This window comes from Berghia stephanieae, chromosome 2 (genome assembly GCF_034508935.2).
Source record: "Berghia stephanieae isolate SIO BIC M18660-M18661 chromosome 2, UCSD_Bste_1.3, whole genome shotgun sequence".
In the NCBI taxonomy this organism is placed as follows: domain Eukaryota; kingdom Metazoa; phylum Mollusca; class Gastropoda; order Nudibranchia; family Aeolidiidae; genus Berghia; species Berghia stephanieae.
This window is the reverse complement of record NC_088361.1, coordinates 84219122-84234531: the sequence shown is the minus strand read 5'-3', so window position 1 is coordinate 84234531 and position 15410 is coordinate 84219122. Positions and strand designations below refer to the sequence as shown.

Below are 15410 nucleotides of genomic sequence, written 5' to 3'. Positions count from 1 at the left end.
AATTCCCAATATAAATTGTATACAAATAGCAAAAGAAGAATGGATAGATATATTAATCTAACAATGGTGTAACGCACCCACACCTGTGTACTAATTTGTGTATTGTCGGTGAGGTGTTAAAAACAATTTTTAAATGAGATTTTATATAACGCAATATCCACTAAATGTGTTCAAAGAGCTTTACTTTATAAGAGGCCCCTGGCCAACGCAACACTTAACATGTGACAAGACACCTGTTCGGCCATATTATATTTTTTTCCGACAGAGACAACGCTGTTAATGGCCAAGTACCGGTAAAAAATGTTTTTATCGTTTTAAGTATTATAGATTCGTCTTAGAGGTAGGAGATATTAAAACAAAAGATATCACAAGTTAAAAATTAGGCATCCGGCACTGATATAAGACAAAGATCTGAAAAAGTGTTTATGAAACAGTGCCAGATAAATCAAAAAGAAAAAAACATGTATAAAAAAATAAAACATCCCAAATAATCATTTGCGTCGACTCCCCCAATTTTAGGATGTTTTTGTTACTTTTCTAGTATTTTTCCTTCTGCTTTGCCAAGCACTGTTTCATAAACATTTTTTCAGATCTTTATATCACAAGTTACTGTGTGATGTTTTAAATTTAATCTCATCGTTGAATGATATTCGAACCTCGAATATTATGCAGCACTGTAGCAATAGTAACAAAAACATAAACATAAAATCATGGAACAAAATATAAATTTTGTTTTGTTTTTGTTTTTTAAGGGTTTTACGGCGCTTGCAACACATTTAGGTTATAGCAGCGCCAGTAAAAAGAAGAAAATGGGACAGTAAAAAGTTCTAGAATTACAATTAAAGCCTCCAAGAAAAAGTAAGACAAAGGGGAACTGGGAACAAATAGGGATCAGATGTAGATTCCAAGAGCATACCATCAATGTTCTTAGTTTGAGATCACCAATAAGTCTCATCCGGACACAAGCACGGCCTCCACTAAGAGGAATACACTCAAATGCTTACATTATAAATTAGAACAAATATAATAATACATAACAGAGAGATGATTTACAAGGAAAAAAATATCATCTCCCAAAAACAATAACTATGCATTCGACTGTTTCCCTCCCAGCCAGGACCCCGACCAGGGCCAGGACAAAACCAAGCAATCTCATTCCAAGACAAAGACAGAATGCAAGTTGGAAAACAGATATAGGGGGATAGAAGACACAATAATTACCTCCCTGCCCACGATGGGAGGTAGGAACCCCACCCAGAAATTATAAATGAAAATGACCCAGATAAACTGCGTCATGTCATCGTGATCAAAACAATAAATACATAGTAATCGCGTAAAGGCGCCTTGAGTTCTTCCAATGGTAGACGCAAGAATAAGTTTACACTTATCATTATCATCATCATTGTTAAAATAGTGACAATGATAATGACATCAATAAAAATAATGTCTGGCTTTGTTTTGTTTTTGGGGGTTTTTCTTTTCGTTTTTTTTTTTGTTTTTTGTTTTTTTTTTGTTTTTTTTTTTTTTTTGCTTTGTTTTGTTTTGTTTTTTTTTAAAGGTTTAATGCGCTTGCAACACTTTCCAGTCACGTCAGCCTCAGTAAAAAGGAAGAAATTCGGTAAGTCAAAAAATTCCCGATTTATAGTTAAAGCACCCGGAGAAAAGGTAAGACAAAGGGGACTAGTTCAAAGTGAGAACAGATGTATATCCAAGAGCAAACTGTCAATGCACTTGGTTTGAGATCGCCTAAAAGTGCCGTCCAGACACAAGCACAAGGTTCAACTAAGAGAAACACACCCAAATGAATACACAATATCAAAACATTAAAGAAAAAACGATTACAGTGTACGACCGCGAGATTATTTACAAGGAAGAAAGTAACACCTCCCAAAACTGATGATTTACAACTGATTGTTTCCCTCTCAGCCAAAGGTCCCAGCAAGAGCCAGGACAACACAAAACAATCCCATTCCAAGACAAAGAGAGAAAACAACCTGGAAAAGGAAATTGGGTATACGGGGATAAAATACACAGCAAAAGTGGCATCCCTGCCTACAGTGGGAGGTCAAAAGACCCAACCAAGAATAAAAATAATAACAATGAGGACAACAACAATAACAACAACAATATTAGTAATAATGATAATGATTATTTTAAAAAAATAAATAAATAAATAATAATAATAATAATAATAATAATAATAATAATAATAATAATAATAATAATAATAATAATAATAAAATAATAATAATAATAATAATAATAATAATAATAATAATAATAATAATAATAATAATAATAATAATAATCTAGTCACGTTATCTATTCACATTTCATTTTGCACTACTACTGAATAAAAATTAAGAGGTGCTATCAGTCCGTGACAATTTTTCTTTTTTAAAAAAAAAATGTCGCTGGTAAGGGATGCAACCCACTAAAAAGAGAAGACTGATACTTATGGATGAATAGCATCCCGTCTTAACCAAACTGGGGAATTTTGATGGCACTGATTTGTATTTGTACTATCTCGTGTGCTTTATTAACACCCCTGACAGATATCATAATGGGGAAGTGGAATATAAATATATAAAGTTTTGTGGGAATAGTCGCCATGAATCACATGAATATGTAATAATCAACCAAAGTTTCATTCACACACACACACACACACACACACACACACACACACACACACACACACACATACAAATGACAATGTAGGCATTCTGTTCGAAAAAAGAAGTCGGTCTCAATTTAGAACATAAGAATTAAATGTCAATGCTTTTTGAAAAAACGAAAAGGAAATTCTGTTTTTAAGTCCCAACTAGAACAGGCAGGGAATTCCAATCAAAATGGATAAACATAGATAAAAACAATACATCATTAGCTTTCAATAACACACCAAAAATATGATTACCTATTTTTGAAATTTCAATTCAATCTCCCCACAACACATTATTCATTTCACTCCCTTTCAAAAAAAATATCCCTTTCACTTCTGGAAACAAGGCAAAAAAGAAAAAAAATATCTACCAACAAATTATAAAGTCGTATTCAAATCTCAAGAATGCATAATCTTTAATTGACATAAACTGTAAAATCACAATGCAAAATTAAAATTTCAACATTGGTAAAAGCATAAACGAATAGAATCCTTTGCCACATCAATGTTTTTGAGTTGTTTTTTTAAAAAATATGCTCAATGTTTCTATTTTCGTGTTTTGTTATTTCATAACGTGATGGTAAAATACCCATGAATGTTATTAATAGCAAAGTTTTCATTAAAGCAACAATGCGAGACAACAAAATTCTAAAAATATACTTAAATGTCATGGAATGTGAAAATTGTTTAAAATAGTATTGCTATGGCATATCATGTATAGGAATTCAACAAATAAAGATTCACCAGAAATAACATCAAATATTACAATGTAAGATTGTAATTTTAAGTTCTTAATAAAAAATATTATGTAATTCAATGGTGGGATTCTTTATTCCTGTATAAGAATACATTTCATAAACCTTGAGGGCTGTGCGCCTCATTAACAACTTAAAATAATCTCCACCAATCCTGTTTTCAATTAAGGATAATAATTGTTTAAAAAGAAGTGATCACATGGTTTACATTATTCTAAAAGGGACACAAATTAGATGGCATTAACACAACATTTATTTTATATATATTTTTATTTATATATAAAACATTTTTAAGATAATAATATTTTTTTCAAAGTGTAAAAGTCCAGCGTAGGATTTGAAACACGCACTGTATGGTAAAGGGCAATGAGCCTGTTTGTTTTGTTGTTTTTAAGGGTTTTACAGCGCTTGCAAAACATTTATGTCATTTCAGTTTCAGGGTCATGTAAAAGAAAGAAAATGAGACATTAAAAAAATTCCAGATTTACTATTAAACGCAGACAAGAAAAAAGTAAGACAAAGGAGAATCGTTCAAATAGGAAACAGATGCAGATTCCAACAGCACACTATAGTGTACTTAGTTTGGGATCACCTAAAAGTCTCATCCAAACACAAGCACGGGATCCTCGTAATATGTTTACATATCAATAATATATATTTATAAATTTTGATGTAACAGTACATAACAGAGAGATGATTTACAAAGGAAAATAAATCCCCCAAAACATTAACGGTACATTTGACTCTTTCTCCCACAGTCAGTGACTGGCTTGGACAGGACAAAACAAAGCCAATAAGCAAGTTGGAAAACATATGTACAGGGATAGAAAGCACAGTAAATAACCTCCCATCTGATACATAAACCTAATCAATTCAAAGAAACTAAAATTCATGTAAAAGGATATATATATATATATATATTGTTTTGTGTTGTTCCCTTATGAATGAGTCACATTTACTCACTTGATCTTTCTCTCCATCCCTATTGGCTCATTCAGGCACCTGTAGTTTTCCGTTTTACTCCCGATATTCAGTATCATTGAGGGGCTATATGTTTCACCTACTTTAAGTATTCATTGTCAATTGCTCCAGTGACTATTCTATGAATTAAAACAACAAATTTGAATAAATTAAATTATTAATCAACAGCTGTACCGAAAAACATTGAACTTAAAATGGAATATGATCATAAAAATGTAACAATATTATAAAAGATTTAAAATCTAATCTCAGTAACAGTTCCAGCAAAAATAACTGCAATCGACTTTGGGCACCTTAAAATCATCTGCTTAACATGTGATCGTGAATAATAATAATGAATTCAATTATCCCAATATATCACGCGACAAAACCTTGAAAAAAAAAAAAAAGATTATGTCAATAAAACTGATGGGCAACCTTTTCATGCAATATTTAATTTATAAATCAAAAAGTGTAATAAAGATATTGAAGAATTGAAGTTGAATGTCATCGTTAAATTTTCATTGAAGAATATACAATTGCACACATCACAGCAAAATGTCAATTAAACATAAATTTCGTCCAACTGATTCTGAATCATATAAAACAAAGCTGTTTATGACAATACGGAATGTTGCAAAACACTATACCTAAATATAGTGAAGCCTATCAAGTTAATATACAAGTAATGATGCTGGTCTAGAACACGTGGTGCCTTAAATAGAGAAAAAAAAATATTTAAAATAATGAGTTGCATAAATAACATGATTGGAGTAAACACAGACCCAAGGACTAGCAATCTACTCATTAAGACTAGAAGACCTTTCTTTGCTGTCTTTTTTTTTTTTTAATTTCATTTACTCTGTAGATCAGCCCTCTTTTTTTCTTTCATACTTATGACCATTTTCAACAATATAAGCCCTAAAAATACTATCAAACTCACAAAACGTGTCTGTCTCCGTTTCTGTAGCATGATGGAAACAGTAAACTACTGCTTGATAAATTCTGAATAAAGCAATAATCTATCAAAAAGCTTGGTACGGGTCAAGATAATTCCGAAGTACAGCATTAAGTCTTACTATACTGGTCACTAAGTCATCCTAGAGATAAACAAAATAGAAAAATCACAGGTAGTCCCAAAAAAATAAAAATAAAATAAAAATAAAGAAATCAGCAACATTTTTATTGAACACGAGTTCCTTACGAAAAAATGCGTTTATATACATGTCGACGCATGATAATCACTATGTATTAAGTAATGTGTAAAAATGAATATCACAGCTTCAACCCCCCCCCCCCCCCTACACCACCACCAAAAACACTAGACTTTCAGTATTTTGCTTTTTTTTTTTAAGTTGTTATATCCATTTTTTGTATATTACTTTTTACAGTCAACAGCTTCCGGCAGCATAATATTCACCATGCATTAAGTGCTTTACAATTTTATATTTTTAAGCCTATGATTGAAAAGTCAGGTACATTGACCACTATGCCACCTAGTCGTCATTTAAGGGTTTTTAAGAACTGTGATCAATAGTAATGGTTTAAAAGACCCAGCTGTCTGACTCTGTTAAATAATGTTTCCTTTAATAAAATTTTCATAGACTTTCATTGAAATATTTCATGGGCTTTACAACAAGAGTAATATAAATCGACAGTTTTGTGCTCTAATCCGGTAACTGAAACTTTCAGCAAATTAAATCACCATCATCATTAAGCAAAGATATATTCAATCCCTTTATAAGAAAAGTCAAGCATTACTTCATATCGCACTATTGATTACATGAACAATAAACTGTGTTCTGAAGATTCAAAACTTTGAAAACAAATAACAAGTTTTTATGTAGTCTAAAAAATAATTTGAAACAAAAGTCAAACGATCAGAGAGCAACATTTTCAATATGAATGAATAAAACATAAAAATACTTTTCACTGGTAAAGTGTCTGAGACAAAAAAGAACAAAACTAAAATAAGAGCAAGTGATGGATAAAACATAAAAATATTTATCACTGGTAGACTCTGAGTTATAATTAGTATAAAATTGGAACAAGTACTTAGAGTAGGAATAAATTAAATCAATATTGGGACTTAACACAACAAAAATGTATAAGAAATTTAAATAAAACAACATAATCTCATACGACAAACTTCTTGAACAACAAAATGTGAAGGGATCATACATAAAAGTTCAGTGCACAACATGCTAAAGATTAAACATATCATCAAGAACAACAAGCATTGATGTAACATGAGTTTGGTATTGAAGATATAAGGAATGAGCAATACTTTGGATCATGTCAGCCTTAGAAATAATAATGATCGCATTGTCAAAAGTATTACAATCAAGAGTGCATCTATATTTTAAAATTCCAATGATAAGCAAAATAAAGGGCACTTGTTCAAAAAGAGAGAAAATAGCAATCCATGTCTGTGTTTAGTCCGACACCATTTAAAAGTTAAGTCTTGACAAAGAATTGTTTTAGCTCGTAATCAATTTTTTTTAAAATGTATTTTACATTATCAGGATTCTTTTTAAATGCCCTCATTTGTTTAATCATTGTGATGAAGGTTGGATTGAATAATTTGCAGCAAGTTTTATCCGCAAATAGATATCAACAATGGTGATAACATAAAAATGTCAGTTTTCAATTTTTGACCGACAAATTCTAGCTTTAAAAAGCTTGCGATATGAGATAAAACAGATAACAAATTCATGTACTTTATTACAGTTTCTTTTTTTTATTTCACTTGTTATATTAAAACCCTGCATTAATGCTCACTAAAATATAAATCAGTATAGGTTTTAATATAGACCATGAAATAAAAACCATAATACAAGACACTCAGTGGATGTCTGCAATTTATCTCGCTCTAATTTTTTTCTTTTTTTTTTTTTACAATCCCAAACATATAAGTCTGCTGACAGCTACAGGTGCTCCTACAGCTTTATTTCTTTGTCTCATCTCTAATCTAGACTAGAGCTTGCGATTCCCCTCTGTACCAACAAACATTCTTGTCTGTTTCATGAACTTTGATTTCATAAAGGAGGTCTCCAACATTGCCTTTCAAACTATTCCAAATGAAAATGCTGATGTTTTCCATTGTGCTCGCATGCTCCTTGAAGTAGGGCACATCTTTGTCAATATTCTTGTGATCTAAAACAGACATAATGGACTCCTGAAAACAAAAAGAAGATGTGTTAGGAATATCTCTGGATAAGTGATGCTACAGGAATAAAGTATTTCCACATTGAAAAAATTACAACTAAGCATCACTTTAAAATATCGTACACTGAGGTACATTCCTTGGGTGGGACAAAACAAGACAAGAAGCTAACTTAGGGGGCACTGCAGGTTGCTTAGGTAGTCACTATACAGCATAGACCACCATGTTACTCCCTCAAGCACCATATTGTATTATTGCTTCTTGTCAAATTTAGCAAGAGCGAGCACAGCGGTCAACCAGCTAGTGAACACTTGGGTAACAAACAGCACCACCTTAGGTAGCATTTGTCTTGCTTTGTCACACTTTTGGAACACGCATCTGAATAAGTTTCAGACAGTGAAATAGTTCAGGTCAATGAACAAGTACAATGATTAAAAATTCATTACATAATTCCTGACATGTATAACCTGAACAAGCAAATACAGTTATATTGAGAAATGATCTTGCAAGAAATAAATAATTAACATTTATATGCTGCACATCCATAATCAGATTGTGTTATGGTACTGTTTCTGCTAACATTAATTACAAAGAAGGATTTAGTAAGAAAAATTACCATCAACCTTAAATACGCCAATGAATTTCTATAATAAATGCATTCATTAATAATTTAAATATCAACACACAACATCCATGTTTCATCTTACTTCAATGTATTTTTTCAAATCTGTAACGTTGATTACCATGCCAGTCTCGGGATCAACCTAAAGATGATTGTAGAACATTTCATGATATTATAACTTATAAAAGAGAAATCCAAAGAAATGAATACATGAATGCATTTTGTATTTATTGTCGGTAAAAATGCATATTATCCATCCATCTTGTTTACACAACTACAACTAGTAACAATGACAAATAAATAGAAAAGTAACAATTTGAAAAAAAAAATGATATATATTTTCTTAATAAAATCTGATTCTAATCAACAAGCCGCTTTTCACCGACATAAGAATTTAAAAAAAAATACTTTGCACATAAATTAAATACTATATATTATTATACATAAAAATGGACATGTCTTACTGTTTCATTAAATATGAATATCAAATATACGGGAACAGAAAACTGATCTGAACTAGTTTGAGAATCTGCCACCTTTGTCATTAGAGTCTTTCAAACCTATTAAAATCTGTCTCCGTTCTCATATGCTCTGGCAGAGTATTCGGCGAAACTGCAGCAATCTAACTTAACTCAACAGGACAGAGACAGGTTTCAATACTAAAGGACTCAAAAAATAAAATATAACACAGTTGCAATGTTTGAAAGTAAGAGAAAAAATATATATATAGTTTTAGGACTTGACTAGTGTTACATAACTTAAAGTTGATATCAGTGCCAAGAAAAAGGATGCTGATACACATTCAGATGATAGTTAAACTTATCCAGCTCTATAGTTCATCAATACTCTTGATTAGTAAAACACCTTCGAAGAAAAAGTTGTTCAATGAAAAAGCAAAGGCAGATCCAAGCAGAAATCAATCCTGTTGTGTAGCCTGACACTACATAGAATTTTTGTCCAGACATTAAAATGAGATGTTCACTGAAAGAGTACTAGGATAATTTCTAACACTTATTCCTAACATCAACAGAATGGCAGAATTGTTACAATAATTAAATTGCAGTGAGATGGTTGACCAAAAAAAAAATCAATTTTATTCTCTGCCACAGGAGAAAAAAAAAATCATTAATCCTTCTGCGTCTCCCTTCCAGCAAAGGATTCGAGTCAGAATAAAGATATTAGATACAAAAACTTTCAATTACTTTTACACTTTAAGTTAAAGACTACAGCAAGATCTGTTGATGTTGATTTTGATATTTAGTTGTGTAAATTCCTTTTCACACATTATTAACTTGCTGGATATTTCATCTGCCCTCATTTTTCCTTCCAGTTAAAATAACTTTAACTCCCTTTATTTTATTTTATCTACCTTAAGCCTTTTAACGACACCATTGCCATTCCCCCTTAAAGACTGGGGGGGGGGGGGGCATAGCGGATTATTTATCATGTATGTAATATCTCTATATTAGTCTTTATTCTTTAGATGCCTATCATTATGAGGTTTGAATGAAATTACAAGTTATAAATAAAACAAGTTCGAACCAACCAAATGCCTTATGGTTATTTAGGTTAATAATATGCATGAATGTAAATTATTTTATAAATAAAAAATGCAATATTTTTAGTAATAAAATTATACATACCGGACCTCTTAAAGTCACCTCAACTGAAAATAATTTAAAAGGAAATATTAAATCTAAATAAAGTGCATTGTATTACAACATTTACAAAGTAAGACATATTTGTTTTCCATTTATTTAAAATATTTAATATGATGCTAATGTTAAGTTTCTGTTTAAATTCTTTTATTAATTTGTTTATTTCAATCAATACCTATCAATGTAAATTACCTAATGCTGTTTAGACGAGGTAAAGTGCAATAAAATGCTATTTATTATTACAACCTATTATTAAATTCCTGAAGGTGAAGGACCTTTAGCAAAAAATTGTGCAACAGAAATATACTGTAATCTATTGTTAGCATAAATATATCTTTAAAAAAGCAATTCTTTTTTTCGATTACAGTTACAGAAAATTTCCAGGTCCACATCTTCACACAGCAATTATTGGAATGGAAGATGCAGCACAAGAAACCATTGTTCCAATGTTTCTACGCCAAGAATATTCATCTGACAGAATTCAGGATAAAATTTTCCACAATGGAGAGCTAGTCATAATCCATCCGTTGTGCTTAGTATCACATTTACAATGTCAATCCCTTGGGGTGTTGTGAGGTTAGGGAAAAATATTTTTGGTGCACTCATAATGCCACGATAGCAGCTCCCATGGCAGAGTAATCATTTCACATGCAGAGGCCTGAAATGGTCGTGGGTGTTAGGTGAGATTTTATCTTCACCTCTCCATCCACCCATGTGCAATTGAGTAGCTGGGTCCGTTATATTTGGCATTCAGTACTTTGCAATAGATTAGCATTCCATATAAAATGTTGCAAACAATCGTCAACGTCTGTTTCAGTCAGGATAGATTCAATATGTGTTAAATCTGCTGTCAACAGACAAAACCTTTTCAAAACTTTGCTATCTTTATCTGATGGAGGTAGGATAAATAAAAAGTGAAAAATCAGAGCATTACCTTTATAGTTATGTCCATGGCCGTTAGGATGATTACACTTGCCAAAAATGTCTGCATTTTTTTCATTACTCAGATGCGGACTAGGAGAAAGAGATACAAAATTAAACAATAAACATATTGGCAAGTAATGAGAACACAGACAATCAATTGTAGATACAGTCGAAAACTGATATAGGTATTGACATCATCGGGTCCAAGGTAAACTGTCGATATAAGCGCCACATCAATATATCAGTCTTTCCAAAAAATTAAAAGGAAACAAGTGGAAAATGGAGGATGACAGCAAGGGAAGTCAATATGGATGATTTGCTGTTCCTTTAAAGGGCTAATTTTGAAATGTATGACGTCTCACTATATTTGACTTTAAAAATTCAGTTATAGTGGTCAGTTTCTGAAGGTCATGAATCATTTTACACACCCTGTCCTCAGCACTGGCAATGATGTCAAATAAAGAAAAGCACTTAGAATGATGTTAAGCAAAGCAGCAGAGGGTCTTGATAGCTGCTATAGTGGCATAGTCAGAAACTGGTCCCGATGATGTGGTATCCTCCTCATCTACTCCACATTGAGTTTTCTCATCACATCAGCAAACAATGGTGTTGACAAAAAGCTAACTAGTGTCGAGTGGTATCTAGACTGAATATAGGTAATAGTGGCTCTGACCTTGCCAATAATTTCTTAAGACCGGAGCATCGGTACTGCATATAAGAGAAATAGAGAAAGAGGGGGGAATAAGAGTTCTCAGTCTCCTCATTTACTGACACTCCGTCTATTGGTTCTAGACCAAGACCATGGGTCAAGGCAGCTTGCGAAGACAGGCAGATAGTATTGCAAGTAGTTGGTGATTGAGGTGATTATCGAGTAAGGATGATGGGGAATGTTACTCAAAAGGCTCTTTGATGAAAGCAAAGTAATATCAGGAATTCCCAGTATGGGTATTGGTATCGAGAAATGTTTGTGTCGTTCGCAACAATACTTCACCACTGACTTTATGACTCACAGGATGTCTTTGGATTTTCATTGGCTGTGATTTAAAATCATAACAGGATATCAGCATTTTCATTCGCTGTTATGATTTTTACTCCAATGCAGGACATCATTAGCCAATCATAAATTAAATTTTGTTTTTTAATTTTTTTTAAATTAGACTATTGACAAAATCGATAGATCCCAATGTTGATAGAACCCTCTTTTCTGGTAAAAAAATGTTGATAAACGAGATCTTTAATTACTAATGCTGTATAGCAAAATTAATGTGGGACTTTGACTTCCTCTTCTTCATAATGCTCCTCTTCTTTTCCTCCCCCCCCCCCCCACCCTCCTTTAACCTAGCATTTTTACGAGTGACAAATGTAGCTTAAAGGTTTGACATGATAATTTAAATTTGTCTAAATTTTAGGTGTCAAGTTAATTAATGGAGCTAATTTATTGCACAGGCGAATAATTTAAACTTCACACAACAGTTTCCACTGCCTGCAGTGACTGGGTAACTTAGGTCTGTTAGATCTTGTGGAAAATACATGGCGATGGTTGCAGTGGCGTGGCCCTATTGGTTCAAATGGTGCCTGGCACCACATCCATGTTTTAAATATGGATAACAGCATTTTAAAAAATATATAAAACTGAGAAATGGTATATATCGCCTTTTATCAACAGTTCGAAACAGACTCCCTTTCTGTCACAACGCCTTCTATCCACGCTTTTCTCCCGATTCACACTGTCCGTTGATGACTGTCAGCGACTGTGTACCATGGCTGAGCGAGTGACTGGATTTCCCCACTCCCCACTCAAACAATTGCAAGGTGCGGATTTTCGCTGGCACCATTGAAGGCTATTACTATTGTGTGCCACTAGTGTTGCCACATTGAATACCTGAGAAAATGGCTCGAATTTTTACCATCTTCACATACGAGAAAAAACCTGCCTCAGGTGCCGAGAAATTTTTGCTCCAACTCTGTTGGACTGGGGAATAATAGCTAATTTGGGCCATTAACGTCATAGTCATAGTATGGTAACTTCGACCATCTTTATTATTATCGAAATCACGATTATTAACAAGTTCATTTGTTTCTCTCACTCTGTCCTGATTATTATATATATTAATTTATTATTATTATTATTATTATTATTATTATTATTATTATTATTATTATTATTATTATTATTATTATTATTATTATTATTATTATTATCATTATTATTATTATTATTATTATTATTATTATCATTATCATCATCATCATCATCATCATCATCATCATCATCATCATCATCATCATCATCATCATCATCATCATCATTATTATTATTATTGCTGCAAAAATTGATATGAGGGAATGTGAACGAGTTAAATCAAACATTTCTTGATAGTGATGCTATATGCTAAATACATGATCTTCGCGTGAATATGCGTGTTTGACTTTGTGTGTGTGTGTTTGTGTGTGTGTGTGTGTGTGCGCGCGCGTTCATCACACACACACACACACACACACATACACACAGATAGGTAGATAGATAGATAGAAAGATAGATAGAGAGAGAGTGAGAGAGAGAGAGAGAGAGAGAGAGAGAGAGAGAGAGAGAGAGATCTTGTATGGTGTCATATTTGATTTCCGAAGTGGAATGGGGTTGTTTCATGACGTAACTACAGTACTCTTTTAATAGGCTATGGGCTGTTTACATTCTTACGCTTTGTAAGTTTTGAAATGACCCTTTGTTCGATTGACATTCAATGTCTGCATGTGTCCTTTAGCCATTTCCCTCAGTGTCCAAACTCCAATCAATATATTCGTTCGTGATTTCTATAAACAATCTATTGAAAAGATTTGCAGAGATAGAAACATCACCATGCAAATTTACTTTACAAGTATGTAAGTTTTTTTTTTCTTTCTTTTATATTTACAAATGAAGCATGTGTAAGTCATTTTCGTCTTGCACCACTTTATACTGTAAGCACGCCACGCCGCTGGATGGTTGACTCCTAAACTAAGGGTAGAAAGTTAGAAAGCAATTGTTATTGTCCGTGTAATGATAAAGAAATTATGACAAAGTGTGTCTTCGTAGACTTTATCACAATATATAGGTCATGTTAGGAGTCCACACTATATCACAACATTTACCCACAGCGACACACAAACAGTTTGATTAGGGTGGAGATAAAGTGATATCGAAAGGGGGGTGGGGCTATACTGTTAGTGTTGTATTGAAAGTATCGTCAAGTATTGTAAATGTGGCTCCGTCGAGCTTTAAATCTGGGCCTTTTCCAAATGAACCCCTTTTTATAAGTTTTCCGACTGTTCTTGAGCGGGCCTAAACTATTTAACAACAAATCCAGACTATGATCAACACTGTCGACACATTTTCACTTAGACAACCATCCATCACCATTCTCTATCATTATCGGTATCAGTCTCATTCATTAAATTCTTTCCGTTATTGCGTTTAATCAGACATAGAAAATGCATTTGTGAGTTGATCGCAACTGTAGAAAGAAAATCTTACCTGTGTAGCCTATGACAAGCACTGAATGATTCAATACGCTGTATAAAAACGATAGGTTTACTGATATTATCCATCTCTGATCTTATCTGTGTTGTGGTAAGATTTCCCACTTCCCAGCAGAGGACAGATACAATCTAAAATGCGAAAGCAGACTAATCCTATTAGCTATTAGACTGCTGAAACTGGAATAACTTTGGATTTGGAAAACGCTGGGTCGAGTTTGAAACGATCAAATCGAGCGGGTTTTCGATCGAGTCCTCTAAAATCGAGTCGGTTTCGGGCGGGTTTCGAGTCAGTGACGTCATCGAGCAGTGATTCGTTTGAAAAAAAAAAAAAAACACGAGCATCTCGGTTGCCACAGGAAACTTCACAGTCCCCTCCCTCTCTTATGTCTGTGGCTGGCTTGACTGCAGCTGGTTATGATGGGGGCTGCCAGATGGCCAAGTTCAAAATTGGTTACTAAGAAATGTTTTTCTATTATTATTCATTTTTTTTAAAAATCTTTTATTTAAAAAAAAAATGAAAAGATAAGTTTTATCCAACTGTAGTCGATTGTTTTATTAATTAAAATCAATGAGTTTTTCAAGGGAGTCAGGATGATTGTGGTGTTTGATAATGTGAGGTTCTATTTGACTATTTGGCCAAGAAAAAATCTGGCTGTTTGGAAGCCTTGATTTTATTTATTTTAATTAATTTTTTTTTATGATCGTTCGTCGCATCACACGCACACACCCACACACGCACGCACACACAGGCACACACACACACACACACACACGCCATCAAAACTGCATCAGTTGTTGATTTGGTGATGGGGTGGCACGTCAACCCCCCCCCCCCCCCCCCCCCCCTAATCAGAGAAGGAATACAGCGATATTCACCTTGACATATTTCATATTTATGTCGCGCCAAAAGTTGTCGGGTGTAACCTACATAACCGCCCCCACCTCACATTTGTCACTGGTCGTCATCGAGGCGCGCGCTTTCTTGCTTTGTCGGTTACCTTTCATCACACATGTTCAAATCTTTATCTTATAGCCTATTTACTACTGCTATTAATTTTATTTAAACAGGTGATATTACGGTTGTTGCCTTTCCTGCTCTCGGCTTAGTTAGGTTGCTTTAAAATTTGGGCAGGAATATGAATATTTA

General features: G+C 33.2%; 1 protein-coding gene across 1 annotated transcript; it reads right to left on the bottom strand.

The window, feature by feature from the left end:
- Window positions 1-5213: 5213 nt before the first annotated feature.
- On the bottom strand, window positions 5214-14406 carry LOC144965695 (6-pyruvoyl tetrahydrobiopterin synthase-like). Its single transcript, XM_078901291.1, has 5 exons — window positions 14259-14406; window positions 10758-10837; window positions 9809-9831; window positions 8251-8307; window positions 5214-7555 (listed from the first exon to the last, which is right to left on the bottom strand). Exons 1-5 carry the CDS (start codon window positions 14330-14332, stop codon window positions 7349-7351), a joined length of 441 nt encoding a protein of 146 aa, XP_078757417.1. The 5' UTR covers window positions 14333-14406; the 3' UTR covers window positions 5214-7348.
- Between the last annotated feature and the right edge of the window lie 1004 nt (window positions 14407-15410).